We start from the raw sequence: 25,752 nt of genomic DNA on the forward strand, positions 1-25,752 counted from the left end.
GGCCCCCATGATTTATTCAGCAGTGGATCGGGGCACGCAATCGGGCTGTCAGGAGAGCGTCAGCTTATTAGGCAAGTTCTGCGTGATTCCAGGAGAGGGTCTAAGCTATAAAAATCCCGCGCCCCGGCTCTGATTAGGACCAAATCTGATCCCAAGTTCGCCAGGAGCCGGCTCCGAGGGAGAGCGAGAGGAAGGGACGCCGGGCACCGCCGAACCCCGCCGCCTGCCCTGCCCTGCCCTGCCGCCGCCGCCGCCGCCCCGGGTAGGTGCGGGGCCGCGCCCGGGCGCTGAACGGGCTGCGGTGCCCTGCGGTGCGGGGGGCAGCGGTGCGGGGGGCTGCGGAGCGCCGCGTCCCACGGGAGGCGGGGAGCTCCCCCGGCCGGGCGCGAGGGAGCCGGGCGCTCGCACCCTGCAGCTCGTGGGGACAAGCACCCCACGCACCCTCCCGGTCTGCGCACACGCGTGGACTCTCTCTGCAGGGATTCAGGCCAGCCCCGTCCCCAGGAGCCTCTGCCGGCTCAGCCCAGGGCTGTTCCGCGGTGGGGGGCGGGCGGCCGCCTCGACGGCGGGGGCCGGCCGGGCCGGGGCTGAGCTCGGCCGGGCCGCGGTGTGCGGGGCGCGGAGGGGCGCGGGGGGGCGCGGGGCGGCGCGTTTCAGCACCGGGACAGCGGCGGCGGGGGGCGCCCCCTCCCAGGCCCCGCGCTGCCTGCCCCGCCGCCGCGGCTCGGCTGCCTAACCACCCCCTCCCCCCCACCCCCCCCGCCCTCCCCGCATCTGCCCCCGCAGGTTTGGGCCCCGACCATGAAGATCCCGCTGCTGGTCTCCACGGGAATCCTGCTGGTGGCCCTCCTGCCCTGCCAGGAGTGCAGAGCTCTCAGCAAGAGCCCGGTAGCCGCCCACGGGGCTCTGCACCAGCCACATTTCTTCAAGCAGCAGCAGCAGCAGCAGCAGCAGCAAAGTCTGCCCGTCCTGCTCCGTATGGGCGAAGAGTATTTTCTGCGCCTGGGCAACCTCAACAAGAGACCCGTTGGCTCTTTCTCCGCCTCCTCCAGCAGCACCAGCCACCTACAGCCCGAAGCCTCCGCCAGCAACTTTTTCCGGGCGGCGGTGCCACAGCTGCAGCAGCTGCCCGAGCGCTCGCTGGGGAGCCCCGACGAGGGCGAAGCCGAGGGTGAGGCCGTGGAGAGGGAGAAGCGATCCGAGGAGCCCCCTATTTCTCTGGATCTGACTTTCCACCTCCTGCGAGAAGTCTTGGAGATGGCCCGAGCCGAGCAGTTAGCGCAGCAAGCTCACAGCAATAGGAAACTGATGGAGATAATCGGGAAATGAAACGGCCCCTCCCCGCCTTGCCAAAGAGATTCCGCAGTTAGCACAAGAATAATTACACCGTCCGATGTACCATAGTGCTGCTCTGATGTCATCTCTTTATTTTTATATAGCTTTAAACCTAGAAGGGTGTACGCCGAACAGCCTCTGTCCCTTGACTAGCATGCACAACCGTGTACCAAGTGCAGAAACACGAGTGTCGTTCGTAACCTCCCCTACCTTTATTTATTTCTCCGTTTCCCAGTTATTCTAGTGCCATCGCTACGTAGGGATGTGTGAGCATTGGAAGAAATGGTGCCGAGAAGACAGGTAACTTTTCTGCTGGGGGCAGGGAGGTGGGAGGGGGAATCTCTGTGAGCTACTTTAAATCCACTTTTTTCCTTGTAAACATTTTCACAATAAAACATCTTTTCAGCGCTCGGTCGATTTTGTTGTGTAAGAGAATGTTTAATATTTATATTTTTAATAAAAGCTGCAAAGTTACCATGGCTTGATAGACTTTCTTGCCTAGACGCCTGAGGGCTGCTCCGCCTCCCTCAGCGCTTACCGGGGCGGGGATGGGGGGCACCCACGGCCGCGGACACTCAGAGCCGCGGGGAGCCCTACGGCACCCTCGGGGACGTTTTTCCTGGCCCCGGGGAGCCCCCGTCCCTGCGGGCTCTCCCAGAGGCGCGCCCCGACGTGCCGCCGGCCCCGGGCTCCAGGCGGGCGCTGCCCCACGCCGCCGCCCCCGGCACCGGCTGCTCCCGGGTCCGGAGGGGGGCTGGAAGCCGGTCGGTGGCCCCCAGCACCGCCGATTCCCACCTCAGCAGCACCCCTGGGGGGGCCCCGGCTCCTGCCGCTGCGGCCGGGCGGCTGCATCCTGCCAGGGCGCAGCGATGGGGCACTGGGGAGGCGCTTCCACATCTCTTTTTTGTTTTCTTTCTATCTCTGCTCATCCTTCCCGCACCCCAAAAAGGGCAGATGCCTCCCCGCCTTGGCTCCCCCCGTCCCGGTGGCAGTGCCCAAGCCAGGTCCCTCCCAGGGACGCTGGCGGTGCATGTGGAGAAACTTCGCGGGAGGAACTGGGGGAAATCCTCCAGGATGACCAGGAGAAAATAGGAAATCCCTCACCCCAGACCACATCTCAAGGAAAAGATGCTCCAGCAGCCAGAGTTGATGCAGTGGTGCGAGCGGTGCTTGCTCTGGGCTGAGTCTCAAGGCTTTGTGCATACCTCACCTATGCAGCCCTCCAAAACTTCTCTTGCAGGAGCATTTCCCAGGGGAAACAGATAGAAATGAGGGTTGATGTGAATCAGCCCTGTAGCGAGGAATGGCCAGGACTGGGGCCGACCCCTCACAGCCTGCTAACCAGGCACTGTGTTGGGTCTGCGCTGCCAGCTCACCGGCCCTGCTGGGGTGCAGCGCAGCCCTATGGCCTGCCATAGTCCCCTGCCAAAATAGGTGTGTTTAGGGCCTGACTTGGGTCTCCTGGAAAGATCCACACTTAACCCTAGTGCAGAGCTTCACACCTGGTCCCCCACGGCACCGAGCACCCCCGGCAACCTGCCAATCTCTCTTAAACACTACTGAGTTCTGATGCCCTGTCCCCAGTGACAAAACTTGCAGGGTTTCACCATCAGTACATCTTGTAGAGCTTCTTTCAAGACACAAATTTGATTTCATTAGACAGCTCCACATCTGCCATACACACGGAACAGGACATTCAGCTTTTGCCTTTTCTTACTGCGCACCACAGGGCCTTCAAATTAAACCTTGACTTACTATCTGTGACCACCTCACTGCATCCCGGTTTCGTGCAAGAACATGCCCCTTTTCCTGTACACACAGATGGCTGAGAAGATGCAGACATGGATTATGGCTGGACAGATGCAGGCAGCACTCTAGCCTCTGCCCCACATGCTCAGAGCTGTGCCTTGCATCGTTTGTGTGGGGTGGCCAGTGCTTTCAGCATGTGCGTCTTCCTCACCCCTGCTGCTGGGCACCTGCCCTACAAATAGCCTGTTTATGTGAGCGTTGTCTGTTGTGGGAAGAGCAAGGGCAAAGGAAGAAACGGCAGCTTTCCTCTCCCCTCGTGTGTTCAGCCTCTGCAGCTGGGGAGGCTCCGGTACTGTGGGGACTGTAAGTGACCACGAGTGACCACTCATAGTGCAGGTGCTTAGGCACGACCCTGACTTGGGAGTGCCAAGGGTGCGATGGTGTCACTGAAGTCACCAGCGCTGACGCAGGAGGGTACTGAGGAGAAACGCTGTGTTGGCAAAGGATGCTACTAGTGAGTATCTTAACAGCATTGGTGAAGCATTTACACCTACACGGGGACATGCCAAAAGTGAATAACAAAGCATTAGCGGTGCTCAGCCTACAGCTGTAGTGATGCTATTTTCCCCTTGGAAACAAGAAATTATTGGAAACATTTTGACTACAATACAGTATAACAATTTGTCCCCATGCTCCCATCCCTCTTAGGACTCTGTCATCTCAAGGGCTGGGTACGATGTGGAGGTCAACTGAGTTCCTGGGGATGAAACCTGCTCGGATGTCTCTTTCCAGGCCAGTTTCTTTGTTGACTGCAGCCAGGTCGCCTGCGCTCACGGTCCCTCTGAGGAGAAGCACACCAGAAGCCAGCCGGAGTGAGTCATCATTCATTCAGTGAGTTCAACCAGGAGAAGGAGAAGACATGACGAGCCGGCTCGTCACCCCTCTCATTGCTCACAGGAGCTTCCTCCACTTGTCCTTGAGGAGATGGTTCAGAACCAGTCTGTAAAGGAAGGAAAGGTTGACAAATGGAAGAGGAAAAATGAATTGCATTAAAATCCTTACAATTTCACTACACGCAGAAAACCAGAATGAAGTGGAAAGAGGGGAAAAGGCATGGAGCATGAACATTTGGGGAGGCCAGCCAGACTTCGAATGCCAGAGAAGTCGGAGGGACTTTTGCCACGGACAACGGCAGAGGAAGGCTTATGCTGGGTGAGCGTGTTGCACCTGTGCAAAGGGCTTAGTCCCGTTTTGGACCTCTGGAATATTATTGCACCGAAGGTGATAACTGACTGTTTAGAAGTGATCCTGAGCCAGCTTGGCTTGTATAGCTGGGCCTCCAGATTGATGTGGACCAAAGCCAAAAGTTATTGTCAGTGCGTTGCCACTCAAAATCATACTTGTTCTGCTGTCATGAAATCTGCCTTGGATGTGGTTCTTTTTTTCTTTAAAGTCTTTTGATATTTATTTCACTTCGGTTTCACTCAGCCCAGGAACAGAAAATAAATAATACAGAGGTATAAACTTCTGCTTATATCCCAGGCCAAATTCTGCCTTTGTTTGCACAGGTATCCTATGTTTACAGTAAAAATAAGAATCTGGACATAATATTCTGTAGCTGCTAATCACAGGAATTATTACTATTTTTAAAATTAGCTGAATATTTAACAGGCCAGTATGACATACAGAAATATTTTTACTAGTTCCAGTGTCTTCAGATCCCTTTGACAGAGAATGAAGACCAGCTTGGTGATAGTTTTGGAAATCCTATTAAAGATAAAATATACAAAAATGGGTGATTTGGTAGCTAAGGGATGCCTTCTGTCTTTGTCATTAAAATAATGTTTTAACATGTGATCTACAGGATATTTTCCCCCTCTATATTGCTAGATATGCACATACATTACTGTACATTCTTAAAAGTAAAATAGCCAATTCAGCCAGCCTTCTCTGCACAGGGTTTCACCTTACTTTGGGAATGTCAGCATGATCCCAGGAGTCCTATTTAATGTCAAGATACTACTTGATAGAGGGAAAATGACAGAGCAGTGCCCTCTGAACTTTAACACATCTCAGTCACTTATAATACTGTCCTAAAATGGAAAGTTACCAAAGCAGTGATGCTGACAGACATATCCAGGAACAAACAATGAAGCAGGGATGCTTGTGAGGAACTGAAGCATGGGATGGATGATTTTCCTAAGCATTTTTGTAAGTGCTTAAAGTGTACCGCAGGAATTAGTAAGAACTAAGGATATGTTAAGTATAAATTAGCTACTGGGCTTCATTCCAGTTACTACCTATCTGAGTGTCATGACACCAACAGACAAGACAGCATGGAGGTATGAAAAAAGTAGCTCCCTATTTCTTTGTTTATATATACTTAGAGTTCATAGCTCCTCCTTTAGACCCAGATCCTCAGTTGCTCTAGACTGGAATAGCTCTACCTGTTCCAATGAGATACTATCTGAGAATCTGCCTTAATATTTGAAGTGTGGACTAATCTTTGGCTTAGATTCATATTTTCAAAGCAAGGCACTCACTGCTACTCACTGCAAATACAGGGCTCAGAAAGGATTTTTTATGGACAAGGATCTTGCAGAAGAATATAGGTTTTGCTTGCTAACTTTATCATGTACTCTAATGAGAGCACAAGCATGGTGAGAAACCTGGGAGAAACAGCTGCCTACTTGAATACAGAAGCCCATTTTCAGCAATGCTGGTGAGAAGGGTCACCTCCCAGGCTTATGCAAAAGTATCATAAAGAATTGGGCCCATGGGGCCAGATCTTCATCTGAAAAAGCACGTAGCTAATTGAGTCCCGATTACAGAAGATCTGCCTCTCAGCCCAGGAAAGTGCTGAATGCAAACCTTTCAGCTGAAATGTTCCAACCCCGATTACAAAAGTCAGGTATCAGCAGTAAATAGGTGGCTAGACTTTCTGACTTGTAAGGGATTTTGCGCTTTCTTGATCTTAGTTGATGCAGGCATGTAGGTGGTTTATTAGTCCTCTGTGATGTTGAAAATTTTGCCTTTTATTTTTGGAAGGACAGCCAGAGTGCCTGGACTAGCTAAAAGTAATTTTGAAATTGGTTGTGCAATTTTGTGCACTTAGTCTTCAGCAGCATGTGTAAGCAGGCATGGGGCAGCCCTCCTCACCCTGCCAAGCAATAGGACTGGCAAGAGGTTTAAAAAAATAATTTCCTGTATTTTTATTCTTTTTTACTTAAAAGCACACTGGAGTCTTGTTATTTCTCTTCCTGTGCAAGATGGGCTTCCTTTAGCACTTCCACTTGCTATTGCAACCAGCCATTATCCAGACGTATACATAAAACTAAGCTTTACTTCGAAGCAAAGAACTAACTATGAGCTTAAAGTTAATTAGCTTGTTTCATAGGATTTGGATCTAACGTGTTAGAAGAAATGAAGCACAATGTAATGACTGAGACTGGCCAGGTGACTGCATTACCATGTTAACCAACACTGCTGGTACTGCATTTCAAACAAAACAATCTTTGTCTGCATCACTGCCAAAACTGTGTTTCATAATGTGTTAACTCCTTCATATTCTCCTATGATGACATCTTCCTGTGTCAGCAAAACCATGTCAGAGCTCCAACATTCCCACTGAGTTTGGCTGAATGAAGCATTTAGTCCCTGCACCTTGCTGGACTCAGCAGGCTGCTGGTCTGCAATACCTCAATGTGCCTTTCCAAGAGCAATCATTTGCCATCACACCCAGCTGGGAGTGAAGCAAGCACAAAGCTGATAATAGGGCCATTCCTTGGCTTTTAGACTTGTGTTTTCACACCTGTGACACTTCAGTATTTGTGCTCTGAATCGTACAGTGACTGAGGTATGCTACTCTCGTGAGGCAAGAGACCATCAAAAGGTGCCAGGAGCAACTCTGTCCACGTTATTAAGTCCGTTCTCCCTTCCAACGACAGCCCACACAACTCAGAGTTATACAGTATGCTGGGATTGTCTGAGACAAAGATTTCAGCTGTAGACTTTTACAGAAAACAACTCTTTTGAACCAGGAGGTGACTCTGAAAGGCAGAAAGCAGAAGTAGGCCCCCTCAGTGTCAATGGCATTGGGCATCTGAACCCACAGTAGGTGTTTGCAATCTCATTCCGGATCACCTCGCTCTCCCTGTTACCACAGGCCTGCTCCGCTGCCAGAGAAAAGCTTTCTGCTGAGCACGGCACAGCCCTTGCCACATGCCTTTCAGATGGTTCAGATTCAACACTTCATTGTGTCTGTTCGTTGTTATTAGGTAACTGTTGTTAAACTTCTACTCAAGCTTTATCTTAGTCTTGGAGATCTCAAGGGTAGGGTTTGTTTTTTCACATTATCTAGAATAACAAGTCCCAACCCTTGATTTGGGTCCCTAACAGCAATAAGGAATAACTAAAATGTTTACCTCAGATTACATTAATCACATTAGGCCAATGTTGAGAGAGTGCTGAATACTTAAACTTTGATTTATATTTTCCCCTGTGGTGTCGAGTGACATCAGATGATGCTTTCAATAAGCAACAGGAATTTTCACCAGGCCGGTTCATGAAGCAGGGAGGGAAGCACACCCTGTATGACTGATGGTTGGATTTGTTTTTCCCATAAGCAAAGCCCAGGCTGGAGTTTACATGCCAATTCTTTGGAGGTGCTGAGCAACCACAACTCCCACTGAGCAGCCATTCAGCACTCCTCAGCAACTGGCACACTAGAATTTGCATGAATAAACAGTATAAGGATCTCAGTGTTTAACCTGATGAGTTGTATTAATGTTGCAGGTATTCAGCATCTTTCAGCATTTCCTTCCTTAAGCAGGGCACTACTTGAATCTGTATAAGGTTCTTGTAAAGGGTGTGAAGGGGAGGAAAGGGGTGAGTGTCATAACATTTTCATTTATTAAGGCCCAGCAGTTATCCTATTTAAGCTGGGGAAAAGTAGGCAATCTAGGCATTCTAGATATTTGAAACACAATGAAGTCTACACAAAAAGTCCACACGCTGTTTTCTGCTTTACCACAACTGATCTCCATAGCCTTTAGGTACAAAGAGTGGGATCCATGTTACCAAACTTCAGTCACCCAGAAACGAGATATCCACTCAAGCAAACTGCATTCGTCCCCTCTAATCGGAGTGATGAGAGAAAGGCACCACCAGAGGGTGATTTGCCCTATCCTAAAAGAAGTGTCTATAGGGTGGGTTGCCCTCTGGAGGTACCTGTTTCCTGACTCTAGAGAAACTCTTGGTGACCGGGTTAGACTAGATCTGGCTTTTAAGTAATTACACAAGAACATTCCAGCCAAATACTTTAGGATATCAGAAAACTGCTTGGTAGGAATCGAGAACTTTGACTGCACTATTACTTTTTACGAGATCAGTAACTCTTACATTTAGGAAGTGGGGAAGAAAGGTGAAGGGTCTTCACAGTCTTCTTCAGTTTGGTTTTTGTTCTGGCAATTTTTTTCTTATTTTTGATGACTTCTGGTAAGATAGGATCTGGAGAAACCAGTATTATAATGTCCCTCTCATACTAGCTTGCAAGAAGACATGAGAAATAAGGCCTGAAATGGTTGTTTCCTCTAGGGCTGTAGATTACCCACCAGTATATTTTATCCAGATTGAGCATGATTAAATGATCACAACTTTTTGTAATTAATCAGAAACCAAAAATGGTTGCTGGTTTTATGCTGCCCACAGTAGAATAGATTATGCCTTTGTTGACAAAGCAAAAATGGCCTCCTCACATTTTTGGGGCAAAAATGTTCTACCTAGTGAATTTATAGTAGTTGAGCACTTTGTGGCGCCCAAGTATGTTATTTCTGACCTACTGCTGAAGTCTCCAAAACTGTATTTACCTTCTTGTGGGATCAGGATCTTGGTTTTGACTGAAATAATGAAAAAGGTCTAGACTTACAGTGAAATAGGTGAGAAAAGAATGCGTGTGGTTTATTAGAAGTCAGTATGCCTGAAGAAAGGGGGTTATTTCTTACAATTATGCACTGGTTGATTATGAATAGACCTCTTGTGCAGCTATACAAATGTTTTCTGGAGGAACAATGCGAACCAAAGGAGGTCCTGCCCCTTGGCTCCCCATCCACCTCTTCCCACTTTACCTCCATGGTTCACTGTCCATTTGCATTGCTGCAGCTGTTTGCAGGGCTGTGCTAAGAATGGGAATGTCACTGGAATGACATAGATCTTTTTGTTGTTTTTTGAGGTGAAGGAAGATATTTTTAAACCTGGAGCATTTGAATGATCTGATTCCAACACCGCCCAACAAACAGCTGCCTCAGCACAAACGCCATGTGAGTGGTGGCATCCGGGCAGGAATAAGAAGCAGGGCCATTTGGCAAGAAACTCCTAAATCACCTTTGCTGCCAGAGAAGAAAATGGATCTACACCCTTAGAGGCATGTGAGTGCTTTCACTGCCTTCTCCTTATCCAGCAGAACAAAAGTGTGAATTTGTTAGAAAATGTACGTCTTGGAGAAAGAAGGAGCGAAAATACAAGCTTCTTGCTTCTATGGTTTCTGTAGCCTCAGAAAATGAGTGAGAAATTAAAGTTAGTTCCCATATTTTAGCTGGCTTGTTTAGAAACAACCCCCAGTGTTGACAAGAACAGGTATGATTAAAAAATGCTAGCTGGTCACAAAGCCATCACAGAATTTGTAGCCTATGTTTGTCTGCCTCAAATGTCAAGTGTTACACTTCTGGCACTCATCACTTCCAGGCAGCAGAAACAAAGGGAGCACAACAGGTTATTTTTAAATAGTTTAAACTTTAGTTCAAGCATTTTGTGTTCATACTTTTATGCAGTCTGGCTCCTTCAGCATAACACCTGGCAGCTGTCACATATATCACAAGAATATTGTTTCAAGCTAAGAGGCTGCTTATTTTGTATGGATCTTTTCCTTTTATTAGTGGGAACCAACAGAATATTCTCCAAAATAATTGCTACAATTGCCTGCCATGGAAATATATATGGTGGCAGACAAAATAATATTCACAGACTAGTTCCATCAGTCACAGTACTAGATATGTCACTCTTAATAGTGGTCAGTAATGAATTTTAAAGTCTATTGGGAGGAAATGCCTTTTTTCAATAGATTCTCATTATATTACAATTAACATTATGTGGTTAATGTCTAAGGCAATGTCTATTACATAGTGACCTTAAGGAGACCAATTACAGTTCAAAGATAACAGCCTGGCTAGCTTATTTTGGTATAAGATCTGCACATCTCCCATGGGATCCAAAGGTCCAGACACTTGAAGCAATGGTGGAAACAGTTTTAGAGTGGTGTGAGAAAGCAGCTTTCTTCTAACTGTCTAACTTTCTTCTAAGCTTTCTTCTAACTTGGAAAAAAGGAAACACAATTCCCTTATTTATGTCAGCTATCTTTTGCATGACTCAAACAAAAAAGCAAGAAATAAGATACTTCTTTAATATTTCACCTATTGCTGTACCTCACTGGCATCACTTTTTTTTTGAGAGCAATTAACTACAGATTTACATAAAACCTAGTCCCTCCACTGTCCAGGAAAATGAAGGAGACCCAAGAGGAGAGTCTTGGAAACATGTGAATGTTAAGGCTGCATGACCAGAACAGTCTTTCCTGGATCTACCCACACATCATTCTTCATTCCTCTCAGAATGAAGTTTTTGAGGACCTCCTGATCAATGAGCCATCTGTCACTTCTGCTCCCTTCCATCCCTGCTGGAGAACTGTCTAGCAAAGGAATGATCATCTTGAGAGGCTGTAGAAGGGGTACACGCCGGCCACCAGTGCCAGAAAGCTACTAGTTCTTCACTCTTCCCCCTACCTCTGCTTCATCAGACAAGTAGATAGGACAGCTGATCAACAAGTTAAAGGTGAAGTAAAGACTTCCAAGAACTTCTCTGTGCCAGTAACCCACCTAGTCCACGTCAGAGAAACTTCTCTATTAGCTTTCAGAGAGAAGTAGCAACTTTAGTAATGGTTTAGCGTCATGTTTGTCTCTGTCATGTAGTCTTTCCTTTGAGTAACAGGGACTGTTGTAAATGAAAGCTTTTTCTTCCCCTGCAAATGGTATTTTCGTAAATCCAGTGAATGAGACAGAGTGCCAGTTCAGACTGTGACTCACCCCAGAGCTCCATTCACAGGATCAGATAACGGAGCCAGCATAGCTGTGAGGTGTGTAGACACATACCATGCTTTGGAGGTTGGAGTACTGCTCACATCTGAGTGACTGACTTAGTTGAGCTGCTGTAAGTATGGGGGGGGGGTGGTGGTGTATGTGAGCTGTGGACACGGCACACCTTGTCTGAGAGACAAAAACACACTGATGGAGAAAGTGGAAGACAAGCTGGAACATCAGCTAAAGCAACGAGTTGCCATTCTTTAAAGCCACCATGTAACAGAAAAAAGAAATTCCTGGCCACAATTAAAACATTTTTTCCCTCATCACCTGTTGCTGCTGCCCCTTTTCCTTTGTGTGCTCATTTTTCCATGTCTTCAATTGCCTGAATCCTTACTACAACCACAGCAACTGAAGCTCCAACAATAATATATTGCTCAGTGAGCAGCACCATGACTTCCTGGACAGACGTCTGTCATATCACATCTCACATTGTAATCTGTGCTCACCCATTAGCAATGCTGGCTTGCTTGCACAGCACTTGGTGAGTCGATGTGCAAGATATTAAATCAAACTTCCGTCTGCCCATCTTGCACTGTTCCCAGGTGATGTCCAAGGAAGCTGTGATAAATACTACTCTTAAATTCTCTGATTCAATCACAGTTATTGACCAGGTTTTTACAGAATATAGAATGCAGGTCACAGGCACTTGTCCCCAGAGACAAGCTTGGAACTGACCTGCATCTGGGTGGGCACCAATTCAATTTTTTTAAAAAAAGAATTTGTTTATTTTATAAAATTCAATTATGAAATTGTGCATAAATATAAAAACTAATGTATTTTTAAAAATAAATCTGGTACCAGATATTGAAAACACTGACCAGCACTGATGGGGTAAACAACAGCTACCTTTCCTCAGAAGGCATTTTGTAATAGACCAAGTCACACAGCAAGTGTTTCATCATGAAAAACAGCCACTTCTTCTGTGTGCAGAAGTGCTGAGCCAGAAGTACTCTAAGAGACTGGGTCTGTATTTCAATCACCACCTTCAGTGGTTGAGATAGACTCAGGCAGATTTTATAGGGTGCTCCCTAAATTAAAAAGAACAATGAGAAATTCAGATCACTTATTTCCCGGCACTGTGAGATCCTCATTCTCTGCTCAGTCAAAGGTGTGACATCTATGTTGGATATCTGCATCATGGTTTGAACACCATGGCACCTACCTATTTGTATTGGCCAGTAGCCTGGGATAACAGGTTTTCTGAATTAGTCACTCATCTCTTAGTGACCTGGAGGTTATTGTAAAGATGTTAGGAATACAGATCAACTGAGAAGGGATCTAACACTGAAGCAATGTTCTCTTTTTCAGTTTCTTTTTGGCTGTACCTGCAGCCCCCCAACCTGTACCTCCATTTCAAACGCTGGGTAGGAGGGCACTGAATCCTGCAGGGTGCTGTGGTCCAGCCCATTGCCTGCTCACAAGTCAGGCACAATATCCAAAGGACTCAGCCCCAGTTTACTCATTACTGTCAGTGGGATTTCAATCAGATAGGCTGGTGTTTAAATATTGATCCACCTCTAATGATCACAGGATTATAAACACTGCTTTCTACAGACCGAACTGTCTCAAGGCAGTGGGATGACAACTAACCAAGTATTTTACAAACAGATGGTTTGTGTTGTTGTGACATAGATCTACTGTAACGTGATGTAAAACAGCAACAGTTCATCCACGACTAAGAAATATTTTTTGTTTGCACTCTATTTTCCTTTCCAAACGCCCTAACAATAAGCAGAACAGGCGATGCTTGGAAGAGGAGGTCAAGTGGAGGTACAATTCAGTATTTAAATGAGCTAGTTGCAGAAAGACAATATCTAGGTGAGCCTGGCTTTGTATTAATTTGAACAGGAGAAATAGTTTTGTCCACACTGTCATTGTGGAGGTCCTTTTGCTAGTAATGGAATGAAAAATGAAATATACATAATTCAGATAGTATCTATGACTCACCAGACAAATCACAGAGCAGACTATTCGAGGTAAAACTTCAGGTGAAGTATTTGCCACTCATATTAATTATGAGAAACTGTTGTCTGGAAGCTGGTCTTAATACATTGCCCTCACAGCTCATCACTACTGCCTCTGAATCATTCAGATAATTCTCAGACGCAAGGGACAGAGAGGTGTTAAAAGAGGAACAGTCAAGACTTCCCTGATTTTCTTTACACATTATTTGCTAAACCGAGGGGAAAAAAATCTCACCTGAAGCACAAAATCAAGATGCAAAATGAAAATTTATAGGCAGAATTTGCCAGCAACTAAACATCAGCCTGCCACTATAACTGAGTCCCAATTCATTAAGTCAAATTACAGAGAAGAAAAGACAGAATTTTTGGACCGTTAACTGAGATTTTTGCATCTAGCATTTGCCCTGTATTTCAACTAGAGGCCGAACACTTTTTTTCCCACACCCCCCCCAGGTGAAATTTAGGAGATGTTTAAGGAAGAAGCTCCAAACAGCATTTAATTTGGGCTTGCATACTAGCTGATTCATGGGTCTCCTACAAAAGGCTCAACTTCATGGAGGCTAGATGACCCATTTTTCATTCAGTCGAAATTTGAGGATTTTTTTTTGTCTGAACATAAATATACCCCTCCAGTTTTCTACCTAAGGAAAGATATTGTCCAAGTATATCCAGACGTAGACTGTAAATATCAAGTTGACTTTTGCTCTCTCCATTCCCAGATCTTTCATTAGCACTAAGCACAGTTGTTGCAGGGAGCAGAGAGCCTTCAGAGCAGCAGCTGGCTTCCTGGGAGAGAGCTGCCTGGGCTGCGCCTGCTGCTGATGCTAACAAACTTCTTGTCCCACTCTGGGAACAAACTGTGGGAAGGCCATGTCAGGTGGGCCAGACGGGAGGGAAGACCCTCTCTTAGCATCGCTCCCGCAAGATCCAGCCTTGCAAGACTGCCTTGCCTCAAGCAATCCCCTCTCTTGGAGCAGTTGGCTTGAAGAGGGGGACGTAGCTTCCTTACCTGAGCAGATTGGCAAGACCGTGTTCTCAGTTTGGAGAAGAGAAAGGAAATTATTATTTGTGTGCCACTGCCATGCTTGTGCAAGCATTCCAGACCAGCACTGTGCTAAAATGTGGGACCATACCTTTTATGGATTGATGGAAAAGCAGAGGTACCTGGACAATGAGCACAGCATGATCTCTCTCAGACTTATTTTAGTTTTAAACTATCTTATTTTGTCCGTGTTGTCTGCATATTGACATGACAACCAATCGACTAAAACTTAGCTAAGTACTGACCTCTCTGACATGTGATTTAAAGCTGTCTCATGGAAAAAAAATTGAAGGATCACCAGCTGAAATTGAAGTATTCAGCAGCAGGGTGAAGAGAACTACAGTACATGAATACAGAGAGGACTGTCCCTATGGTAATTCTGGCAGATGGCATAAGGTTGCAAGCAAGTAATAGAAAATTTTAAAACTAATGAAACAAGATTAACATAGGCCACTCCATTAGTATTTCTCCTCCCAAACAGCTCAGTCCTGATTATATTTTATATCCTTATGGAATTAAAGCACTGTACTTACTGGCAGCAAAGGGAAATTAGATCAGAATACTGTTTCTGGATGAATAACTTGCATTTCCTTTCAAACTAAATGTATGTGCTTCAGTCCTTCGGAGCCACAGACAGCTACTTCTCTGATGGGGAATTTGAGGAACAGAATATAAGGTCCAGTACTTCATCTTAGGTGAAATAGGCTGAATAACCAGAGACCCAGGGAAATACAAGACTTCCATAAACTGTCACAAATTTATATAGTATCACTGCATGAGAGATGTTGCCTACAAAAATCTGATTAGGGGAAAAAAATGACCAAACTTTTCCTTATGCATCCATTGCCCTCTGTATTTTAACCAGACTGAAACAGTTTGAGCAGATGTAAGGTATTTTGTGATCTGCCTTCTTCCAGTGACAACACAAGAAAGTTTTATTATAAAAGACTCATCACTGCTGATTTTTGAGATTCCTCTGTTACAAACTGAGGGATAGGGTGGTTCTGAATGTGAAGACATTTTAAAAGTCTACACATTCCTGGAAAGTGGTTTTAATGTTCTTGATGTGCATAGCTTCCTCTAGCTATCAGAGGTCTGCACAAGAGAATTAAAAGGCAGAACTTAGGGCCAGCATTTCACATTTGGTTGCCTAAAGCTGGGCAGCAAGAAGGGCTTACATACCTGGTTGAAAGCTGGGTGTATTGAACGTTTGCACCATTAGAAGTGACAGATAGAGGTTCAGCACTCCTGAAAACTAATCTTACTGCTAAGAATGACTCAATACATAATTAGAAGTCAGATTTCCAAGAGACTGAAGGGCCATGTACCCATTCAGGTGTGCCAGTCCAACAGTTAGATGCCATGAGCATTTACAAACATACACACCGTTCTTCATATGCCTAAAGCTCCACACCTATAAGCCTTGGTAGCATTCTTCAGATACAAAGAGTACAAAACCACATGCCTGAGTCCTGAGGTGACAACCGAGTGAATGAGTTTCTGAAGTGTAATGCACAAAATATGTATTCTTCCTTGCTCACTTAGCCTGTCTTCTGAGACCGAACACAAGAAGACAAGACTTGGTGAAGGCTTGCTTCACCTCCTTCTGTAACTCATCACATAGTCTGTCTCTAAGCTCTCTAAGTTTTTGTTTTGGACTCAAAGATCTGTTTCTCCCCTGCATGGGAAATGGCTGCTTGTTAATATCTATGTCACCCTCCACTAATACATTACTCCCCATGATGGCAAGGCAGCTCATTGATGCTGTTCCTGTGCCCTGTGTTTTAATTGTTCGCTCCCGGCTGTCATCCCCAGAGGCTCAGATTCACTTCAGAAGATCCCCCCAACTTTAGACACTGAGCAGAGGCACCTGGGTTAAGATCGATGTCACCTTACTCACAGCAGCAGATGTGCCAAGTGAGAACCAGCAGCAGCTGGTGAACTGCCTCTCACTGGAGATACCTCTCATCCTCCATCAGACACAGAAGCAGCCTGCGGTGACTCTGCTTCTGACTTAGGCACCCCCTGAAGCAGGATGCTGCTCTCTAGTGCAGAGTTATCTATTTTGTTCATGCTGAATCATCTCCTTCCGTCCCTCCTTAGACCAAGTAATGTGTATGTCTGTGGGCTGTACCTCCTGTTGCCTTATCCCTGCTGATAAACCCTCCTGCACTCTGGAGGAAATTTCTTGATGCATTGATACAATTTCTTAGAGTGCAGCGGCCCTTGAATAGAGTAAATTCTGGGATTTAATAGGTGGATCTGACCTCTTTTTTGCTGCTGAAAAGAATGAAATCCCTATCAGTGCATTCTGTTAAAATACCCTGAAAATAAATTATATGCTTCTTATTATGACAGTCATGCAGATTTATATTATTATTATAAATTATTATGACAGTCATTTCAAGTAATTTTGTATTATTTGGCTTTCAGGGGCTTCTCACACACAAAAGAAAAAGGGCAGTGACCTGATATCTCACATGAAAGATAAAGACACATAAACTGTCTGAACAGTCACCTTACTACAAATGGAAAAGAAAATAATTTTTATGCAAATAGAGTCTGAGACCAAAATGTCTTTCTCCCTCACCTCATTTCTATTTAATGATTAAATAAATCATAAAGCTGTCACTAGAGACAACATAGAAAGAGGTCTCAAATGGTAGAAATGAGAGCTTCCTGCATTTGTCTATTTTTAATTTCAAAAGGTATTTTGAATTAAAAAAGAAAGAGAGGGGGGGAAAAAAGCATAGTGCTTTTCACATGCCTGATTTCCCAGGAGTACAAACAAGCTCTATGTCCTTTTGTAATAATATATTGAATTTTCAAAACCAAACACAAATAAATGAAACTTAAACTATGATACATAAATTTAATTGAGATTCACAGTGTCCGATGCTTTTCAAATTCAAATTACCACCAGACCTTGCATCTTCTTGCATAACTTATGCAGCTAAAGCGTAGGTGATAGCTTCTCCCCTCTCCTTTTTATTTTTTTTTAATAGAGATATATACTTCAGTCATAGTGCTGGAATTTGTGTACATAAAAACTGAATAATAATTTATCATTTTTCATAGATGCACTATATCATGTTGTACGGTGCTTAGAGCACAGTTCAGAAAGTGAGTGGGGAAAACCAAGCATTTGAATTTGAATTTTTCTGCCATTAGAGCAAACACCCAAAGGTGACTACAGTTACTTTGTGTCAGAGGTCTTTGCCTTCAGAAAATAAGATTAAATGCCCAAGTGGTAACACAGGATTCTCTGCAGATCAGCCATATCACTTTGGAAATTGGATATACACATACGTCTTACCTAATAGGGATGTGAATTTGGAGCTGGAAGAACTAAATCATGGACAGTGTCTACCAAAAAGGAGCTACTCCAGAAGAGATGTTATGGAATAGTTAAGGTTTAATTGACAGTATTTGCATTCAGGACAACTTCACTGGGTAGTGAAGTTCTTAGTCCTTGATCTTGTAGATATTTCAGCTCTTAACTAGCATGACCAAAGGAAAGAAACCTTTGCCTACAGAAAACCATTTTTTAACCACAGGTATTTAGAAGCACACACAGAGCCTTGGGTGTCTGAAGGGTTTGGGATCCCTCCCCAGCTGCATGGGGATGCATTTCAAGGCCATGTTTGGTACTGCACGCTCACTGGGAATGTGGGAGAGATGGTTTTGGGTGCGTTTTGGTGGAAAAAGGACCTGAAGAGGAGTCCCCTATGTGTGGGGCACACTGTGTGGGCTGGGGTGTGAGAGGACTCTCTCCACATTGGTGGTCCCTCAGAGGGATGGCTCGAGCTCTTCTCTCTGGAGGTCCCCATGGAGCAGAGCTCGAGCCATCCCGCTGAGAGACCGTTGGTGGTTTGCTTAGGGTGGGAATCCCAGCAGCAGGATTATTCAGTGGATTTTTCTTCCTGATGTTCACCCCTCTGATGACAACCATTGCTCTCCAGATCTTCCTCCCCCATTTGTTGGACTGAACAAGCTTGGGGCTCTTCACATCTCCTGTCAACCCACAGGTTCTCCATCCTGCTGGTTATCTGAACAGCAACTGAAATATAAGCCCATGTATCTGAGGGAGTAAACACCTCTTTTCATTTTGAACCAGGGAGATGCAATGTTTAACCATGCAGGAGTAAGCTGAAGGGTGGCGTTTCAAAGGTGCAAGGAAGAAATGTTTTAGGCAGCTTGTATTGTGAACTAGCATGATGTTTTTGGATGGGAAGAAAGGGGAAAAAAATCCTTTAAAACCATGTAAGAACATCACCAGAGACACTATTTTAACTGTTAGTTAATGGTAAAACAAAATATTTCCTACCCATGAAAGTACAAATCATGTATTGAATCAGATTCCAAAGATGATGTAGTATGATAAGAAATGCCAAAAGTGATATGCAGAATGCTAACTCCTGTGAGAAAATAAGAAGAGTGCTTCACCAGTGTTGTCATGACACGAAGTAGTCATTATCACTACATTCAGTGAAAAAGCTCTGTTTCCACAGCACTTTTCCATGATATTGTTTAATTGGAGGAAGGGAGTAAAAACAGTTGGGAACATCAGCCAGGGTTTTAAAAAAATAGACAAATACGGCATTTCAGAGGGAGTTGTGTACAAGTCACATGCAGGAAAAAAATAAAGTTGAAGTTCACATACTTAAAAATGATCACTGCCACATGACAGAGGCCATTTTGCTCGTGACATAGACAAATTTCAGCTCAGATCTGCAAACCTTACCACGGCATCATCTCGTGGCAGCGCCCTTCCTAGCTTGGTCTCTCTGCTTTTTCTGTTCTTTAGCACACTCTGCACCTTTCTGCTTCCTGAGCTTTCCTATTCCCTTCCTCTGTCTCCAGCCCATGGGCAACCCCATCCTCAGCTGCACCCCCTGCTCCTTCCTCTCCCACGTGCCACCCTTCTCAACATGCTCCTCCTCCCAGAATGTCAGTCACTCATGATCTGGCAAAATATCAAAGCTCAGCACCCCCAGATTCACATGCCAATGGGGATTGACATCTTTCCCACGTGCCTGTTTTTATTGCCAGTACCCGATCATGAAGAGAGCTCGGTACCAGATTGCTGCTTTGGTGTGACTGAACACCACTGCCACTGTTTTTTCAGACAGTTGGCCACATCAAACCTTAATTTTGCTCCTTTACTTGCTACTGGTAAATTAGGACCCAGGAAAGCAGATCACAGTCAAGCAAGCTCCCAGGGAATTTACCCAGGAAGGATTTTACCTGCCTGTGGTGAGGTTTGGCTGCCCAGTTTTTAGGTGAACTGGTACAAAGAAACAGCAGCAATTAATTTCACTTTGAATTCACCTGTTTTTGCCAGCTCATTTGGAATATACTTAAGAAGACAAGGTCATAGCAGATTCGGTAATTTAAAAAAAAACCTATTTTTTTTTATTCCACTCAAATATTCTCAAATCAAGCCCTGACTTGAAAAATAGCTACTGAAATATGGTCAAATGTTGCTTTTCTTAAGACTGAAGTCAGAAAGACTCTTTACACCAAATTCAAATGTCACTGCTAAAGCCTCCAGCTAAAAGGTAAGTGCCCCTTTTATCATGTCTGTATGAACTCCTCCTTATTCTAACTTTTGCTTATGTAGGTAGGTGCTGCTTATGTATGTTGGCTGGTCGACTCCAACTTCAAAGGGAACAGCATGATATACTTACTACCCGCTTGCACTTTTTTTCACACACACACACAATCTCCTCTTGTCACACACATACAGGTAATTGCTTTGTTAAAACATAGGGCTTAAGCCTGTAAATCAGGATGGTCTAATTTAGAGAGTACTGCTCATGGGCTGGTAGCCAGGCACTAGAGCAGGAGCGGGTGTAGTGTGCAAAACCTTCACAGACAGCTCCCTCAGCTCTGTTCCTTGGATCCTTGACCCATGTGGAGTTTGTACACATGTGCAGAAGAAGAAATATTTGAATTCAGGCTATCCCACCTCTAACATTGTCATTTTAAGGGAAACACCCTCCTGTACCCAACACATCAGTTTCTGTTACCCCATCATGCTGCTGGTAGTCTGACACAGAACTGGAATATATTATCTTCATGCTGTCCTTTAATCAAGTCCCAGTAATCCTTGGAGGAAACCCTTTTCGACAGATCTGAACCCAGGAAATCACACTGCTTACTGAGAGGCAATCAAACACACAAGAAGGCTCTGGGTATTTGCATAGCTTTGTGTTCACATGGGGAAACTGTATGCTCTGGGTGCAGCCACGAGCTGCAGAAGGCAAAGCCAAGCCATAGCTGCTCTACCAGTGGTGGTAGAACGGCATATGATATACACAGGCTTTCAACAGGTAACGAGAATAATCTCATGCACAGGATTTGTCTGCTGCTAAAGCATGCAAATATCTGATTGCGCAGAGGCATTGCCGGCCTCTCTGCCAGATCCTGAGCGTGTGCGTGAGCAACTCGGATAACAGCTTGCGCAAACGAGGTGCACTGGCAATTAAGCACAAGCAACCATAGGCATGCTATTCTGAAGCTGAAAAGTCAGCCTGTCACATATTGAAACCATCTGTAAATCCAGTGATTTGCTGAAACGACAATTTATGCTGTTTCCATATTTCTGAAATTATTCTTATTCTTTAGCATGCAGAGGAAAATTAAGTCATATTTTCCTTAACAATTGCCGTTCCCGCCTTGCTGCGTGTCACAGCCCTCTGGAGTAACCTCGGTAGCACTGACCTTGGACGTTGCTGCAGTGGCATTACTTTCCTTACCACTCCCTGGTGCGTTCTCCTCGATCGCTGCTGCTGCTAGGGCTTCTGCCTTCTTTGCACTTGTTTCCAGAGAAACTGGAGGCCCTACTTTCCCAAGCCCAGTCACTGGGTTTGAGCTTGGACTGCTTGATTGCCGCGACTGAGCCTTATACCAGCTAGGGTAAAACAAGGGATCGACGGTTTCTGCTGTGGCCGGCACTTGAGTGTCAGACTCTGGGCTCTGTTGAGAACCACTTGGTGTCACAATCTCATCCTTAATCAGGACAGATAAAGAGAAGAACAAGCAGAGTGCACCACATTACCTTCCTGCCATAGCCACATTGCTCTGCATGCCTTGTTTGTTATATGTCACTGCAAGAAATAGATTTGTCCTAATATATGGTCCAAAAGAATTACAATCAAAACGCGAAGCAAAAGCAACTATCATTTGAATAACACAGATATGGGAAAGAAAATAAGTTACCAATAAAATAGAATAAGAGGGTAGAATTAGCTGGGAAGGGGATGCCGACCAAGAAAGGAGTGAGCAAGTGCTTCATTAATTCAGCTAAACACCCAATTCAATCTTAAAAATATAAGAAATTCTGTATGAGAGCCTCATTTTATTTAAGAACCGGTACCAGCCATGAGTGACAGATACAGGTACCTTCGAATAGCTTGTTGGGTTTTGGGTTAAGAACAACACATTTGCCAATGAGTCTGTTATGAGCAGCCAGAATAAGAGGAATACAAAGACACTGGAGCGACACGTTAGCCCACCAGCCTTGCTATCATTGCTATAAGCTGAACACAGTTGCTCTGCCAGGAAGAGGAGCAGCCGGCTGAACTGCAACTGTCTACCTGCATCAAGCTGTCAGGGCTCACCCACACAGTACCTGTTATCACCACAGCATTTCCGTTTGCCTTTGTTACACCAGAAAGCAAAAGCTGAAATACGGGTACCCCACACACTGCAACACCCACATGCCACGTCTGACTCCACGTACGACCATCTCATGGCATTTTACAATTGCTACAGCATCATGCCGTACCTTTCCCACTTTAGCCTTAGAAGTAAGGGACTTCATGTTAGTGGGCAGAATTGCTTATGTCTAGTTCTTGTTTGCATAAAACCCTGTGTCAGTTAGGCAACACAAGTTCAGTTAAGTCAGTGCAAATCCTCAAAAGGCAAACTTTGGTTAAATCAATAAAACCTGATTTAAGAGCATCTTCACACAACTGGTGCAAATGCATGTATGTTTCAAAATCAAAGCAAGAATGAGTCTATAGTATTTATTTTCCCTTGTTTTATGTCAGGAGCTTGCTACCATCAAAGATTCTTTATGTGCTTTCTTGTTTTCACACTGGCCTCCTCAAATATCTTCACAGCAGCATTTACCCGCTCAGCAACTTCACTGGGTAAATTGTATAAGAGGAGGAGAATTTGGTATGTTAATTGTTTGCAAGGCCAGCTAAAGTAGCACATGAAGTATATTTTTCTATGTAGGTCTTTTATAATAATCGGCGATTACAGTCTCATTCTAATTGCATTCCTTACGAAAAAGTGCTGGCCTAAATTATTCACACCCTGGATCTGTTTGCTGCTAGGTTGTGAGAGGCAGTTTCCTCTCTTGTTTGGTGGAGGAGTGGCTGGAGAGCTGCCTGGAGGAAAAGGACCTGGGAGTGCTGGCTGACAGCCGGCTGAACATGAGCCAGGAGTGTGCCCAGGTGGCCAAGAAGGCCAACAGCATCCTGGCTTGTATCAGGAACAGTGTGGCCAGTAGGAGCAGGGAGGTGATCGTGCCCCTGTACTCGGCGCTGGTGAGGCCGCACCTCGAGTGCTGTGTGCAGTTTTGGGCCCCTCACTACAAGAAGGACATTGAGGTGCTGAAGTGTGTCCAAAGGAGGGCAACGAAGTTGGTGAGGGGTCGAGAGAACAAGTCTTATGAGGAGCAGCTGAGGGAGTTGGGGTTGTTTAGTCTGGAGAAGAGGAGGCCAAGGGGAGACCTTATTGCTCTCTGCAACTACCTGAAAGGAGGTTGTAGGGAGGTGGGGGTTGGACTCTTCTCCCTAGTGACAAGCAATAGGACGAGAGGAAACGGCCTCAAGCTGCGCCAGGGGAAGTTTAGATTGGACATTAGAAAAAACTTCTTCACCAAAAGGGTTGTCAGGCATTGGAACAGGCTGCCCAGGGAAGTAGTTGAGTCTCCATCCCTGGAGGTATTTAAAAGAAGGGTAGATGTGGTGCTTGAGGATATGGTTTAGTGGTGGACTTGGCAGTGATAGGTTAGCGGTTGGACTCGATGATCTTAAGGGTCTTTTCCAACCTTAATGATTCTATGATTCTATGTCCCTGCATCCATCCAGACAATATCCCTAGGATGATGAATAGAAGTCGGCAAACTCCATTCACAGAAAACAGATTAGAAGTATGATCTAAAAATTAGTGCTGGAAAGCTCACTAAATTCAGAGGGAATGCCAAATTCTTTTAGTATAAAAATTTTAACAACATTTGTAAAAGTTAGTGTGAGTTAAATCACAGCAAGCTGAACATCCCTTGTAATGTGCTTAATTCCCAAACCAAATCTCTTCTATTTATAGCTTATGTATCCCATATGTTTCGCAGTTTACCTAGCAGCATAATTTTTTTGCTCATCAGGTCAGTAGGACAGGGTACAGTTGTGTATATGTGTATAAGGGCAATAAACAATTTCGCTCTCCAGTGCATCAACTCCCTTATCCGTGCTCCTGACGTATGGTGCCTTCAGGCCAGGGGGAGCGTTTCTTGCTCTGCCAGGATGCACTCAGCATAGCTGGCAGGGCAGCTGGGCGCCAGGGGCACTTACCTGACCAGCCGGGGTGGCGGGCAGTGGCACCAGAGCGGGTTCAGATGGAGGCTTTCCTGCTGCGCTCTGCGGTTCAGGGTCCTGCTGAGGTGGCTGTGGTGCTCTTTCAGCCCCTTCCTCCACCTCTTCCTCCTCCTCCTCTCCTGATGACTCTGTGTGGACTTCATCCAAATCTTCACCATCCACTGTCTCCTCCTCCTCCTCCTCTCCCTCCTCCTCTGACAGGACACATGTAAAAGGACTGGGCTGATCACCACATGAAGATGACTACAGTCTTTATGTAATTAAAAATCCATTTACAATTGCACGGTAAAGCTACTGATAAATCTGCTGCCTGGCAGAGGATGCAGGCTGGGGAGAGGGCATTGGTGAGGAGCCTGCTCCCACCAGCCTGGACTGGACATTGCCATGGAGCTGCCAACAGGTACTTTGCAGCAGGGAGGGCACCAAACACACACATGTGTTAAAATCTTAAGCTGGCCCTTTCCATGGGAAGGAGGACAGAAGGTTGTGCCAATGCACTTATCCTCACGAAGGATGTGCATCATGGCCCTGCACTTTTTGCGGGGAGGATACCTGGTCTGGCACAATCTGCCAGGATAAAAGTCCCTCTTGCAATTCTAGGTGTATGTTTGTTTTAAACACCACTGAAGCCACCATAACAAATCTTTATCAGGTCAGTGCTTTGCAATACATGACCGGAGGTTTGGGATACCAGCCTCCCTAAAACCAGACTGTCAAACTTGGTCAAACTGTCACTTTTGCGTCATCTGGCACATCCTGTTGTCAGCATTCATGGCTCAGCTCGTTCCAGAGGGAGCCCTCTAACAATGCATTTTCTTTTGCATAATCACACTATTCAACCTCACAAACATCGGATGCTGTTCAGAGTCACCCTACCACTTCAAAGAAATAAACTTTGATGGATGCATTAGCTCAAGCTCCAGATTGGCTACGCATTTTGCATAGGTTATGGTTCTGCCTGAATATGTAGAAGGAATATAGATCTGCAAATTAAGTAACACCCTCATAACAGAGAAATGTTTCTGCAGACAAATACACTCCTGTAAGCAGAATGCCGAATCTCTGCTTCCCCTGGCTACAGAGGACCTCATTGACTGTAGCAAGAGTGTCAAATGTAGGACTGAACTCCCGATTGCCAAAGCCCTTGCTAATGCCTTGTCCCCAGGAGGTGGGTGTCACATTCCCCATCACATGGTGGGGGTGTATGCCTGGAGCACAAGGTCACAATCTTGGCAGACGCACGTGTGCAGCAGGCATAAGGCAGCTCTGGCTGGCCACAGGGACGAACTGGGCACAAGGCTGTGACTAGGGATTATCCCTCCCAGGACAAATCTCTGGAGATTCATGGCCCTGTGAGATGGCACCTGCTCCTCTGCTGCTGACTGGTGCACAGGTGCTGCCCCACTACATGGACCTCTGTGCCAAGTACAGCTAGTCCATGGTTCCCAACCTATGGAGTGCACAGAGGGCATGCAAGGTCCCTCGCAGGGAGAAGCCACACACTCTGAATTTAGTGTAAATTGTGGCAGGGGAGTAAGCAATGGGTGGCATCTGCATGAGACTTAACAGAGCTGATAAAGGTAAATATACTAGATGTACTAGAGAATCCAGTGCTAGCAAGAAAATTAGAGATATCCAGATGACTATTACTGCTGCCTTTTAATAGGAGAGATCCGCTTCTTTGAAGCATTTATCTCCATTAACCTCTTGTGGCTTATTCTTTAAGGTAAAGCATAGATGAGCCTAGATTCCAGGCTATTTTGATAAATGTAGAATTACAACTTTGCGTTATTATATAGATATATTAAGCATGTTTAATCATGATGTCATGACTAAATATCATGACAGATAACATGACA

General features: G+C 45.4%; 2 protein-coding genes across 5 annotated transcripts in view; one reads left to right on the plus strand and one right to left on the minus strand.

Moving 5' to 3' along the window:
- The first annotated feature begins 793 nt into the window (after window positions 1-793).
- On the plus strand, window positions 794-1,429 carry CRH (corticotropin releasing hormone). The gene has a single exon (XM_064442616.1). It carries the CDS (start codon window positions 802-804, stop codon window positions 1,327-1,329), a length of 528 nt encoding a protein of 175 aa, XP_064298686.1. The 5' UTR covers window positions 794-801; the 3' UTR covers window positions 1,330-1,429.
- TRIM55 (tripartite motif containing 55) overlaps window positions 1,418-25,752 on the minus strand; it is a 40,996-nt gene continuing 16,661 nt past the window's right edge. The window contains exons 8-11 of one of the 4 annotated variants that reach the window (XM_064442617.1): window positions 23,870-24,087; window positions 21,009-21,296; window positions 9,133-9,255; window positions 1,643-4,084 (exon numbers count right to left, since the gene is read on the minus strand). In XM_064442617.1, coding sequence (XP_064298687.1) covers window positions 3,965-4,084; window positions 9,133-9,255; window positions 21,009-21,296; window positions 23,870-24,087 — 749 coding nt within the window. In that variant the 3' untranslated portion in view covers window positions 1,643-3,964. Of the gene's footprint in view, window positions 4,085-9,132; window positions 9,256-18,491; window positions 18,701-21,008; window positions 21,297-23,869; window positions 24,088-25,752 lie in introns of those variants that run through there. The other 3 variants (XM_064442618.1, XM_064442619.1, XM_064442620.1) reach the window with 3 other exon arrangements.

Source organism: Phalacrocorax carbo, chromosome 2, assembly GCF_963921805.1.
Source record: "Phalacrocorax carbo chromosome 2, bPhaCar2.1, whole genome shotgun sequence".
In the NCBI taxonomy this organism is placed as follows: Eukaryota; Metazoa; Chordata; class Aves; order Suliformes; family Phalacrocoracidae; genus Phalacrocorax; species Phalacrocorax carbo.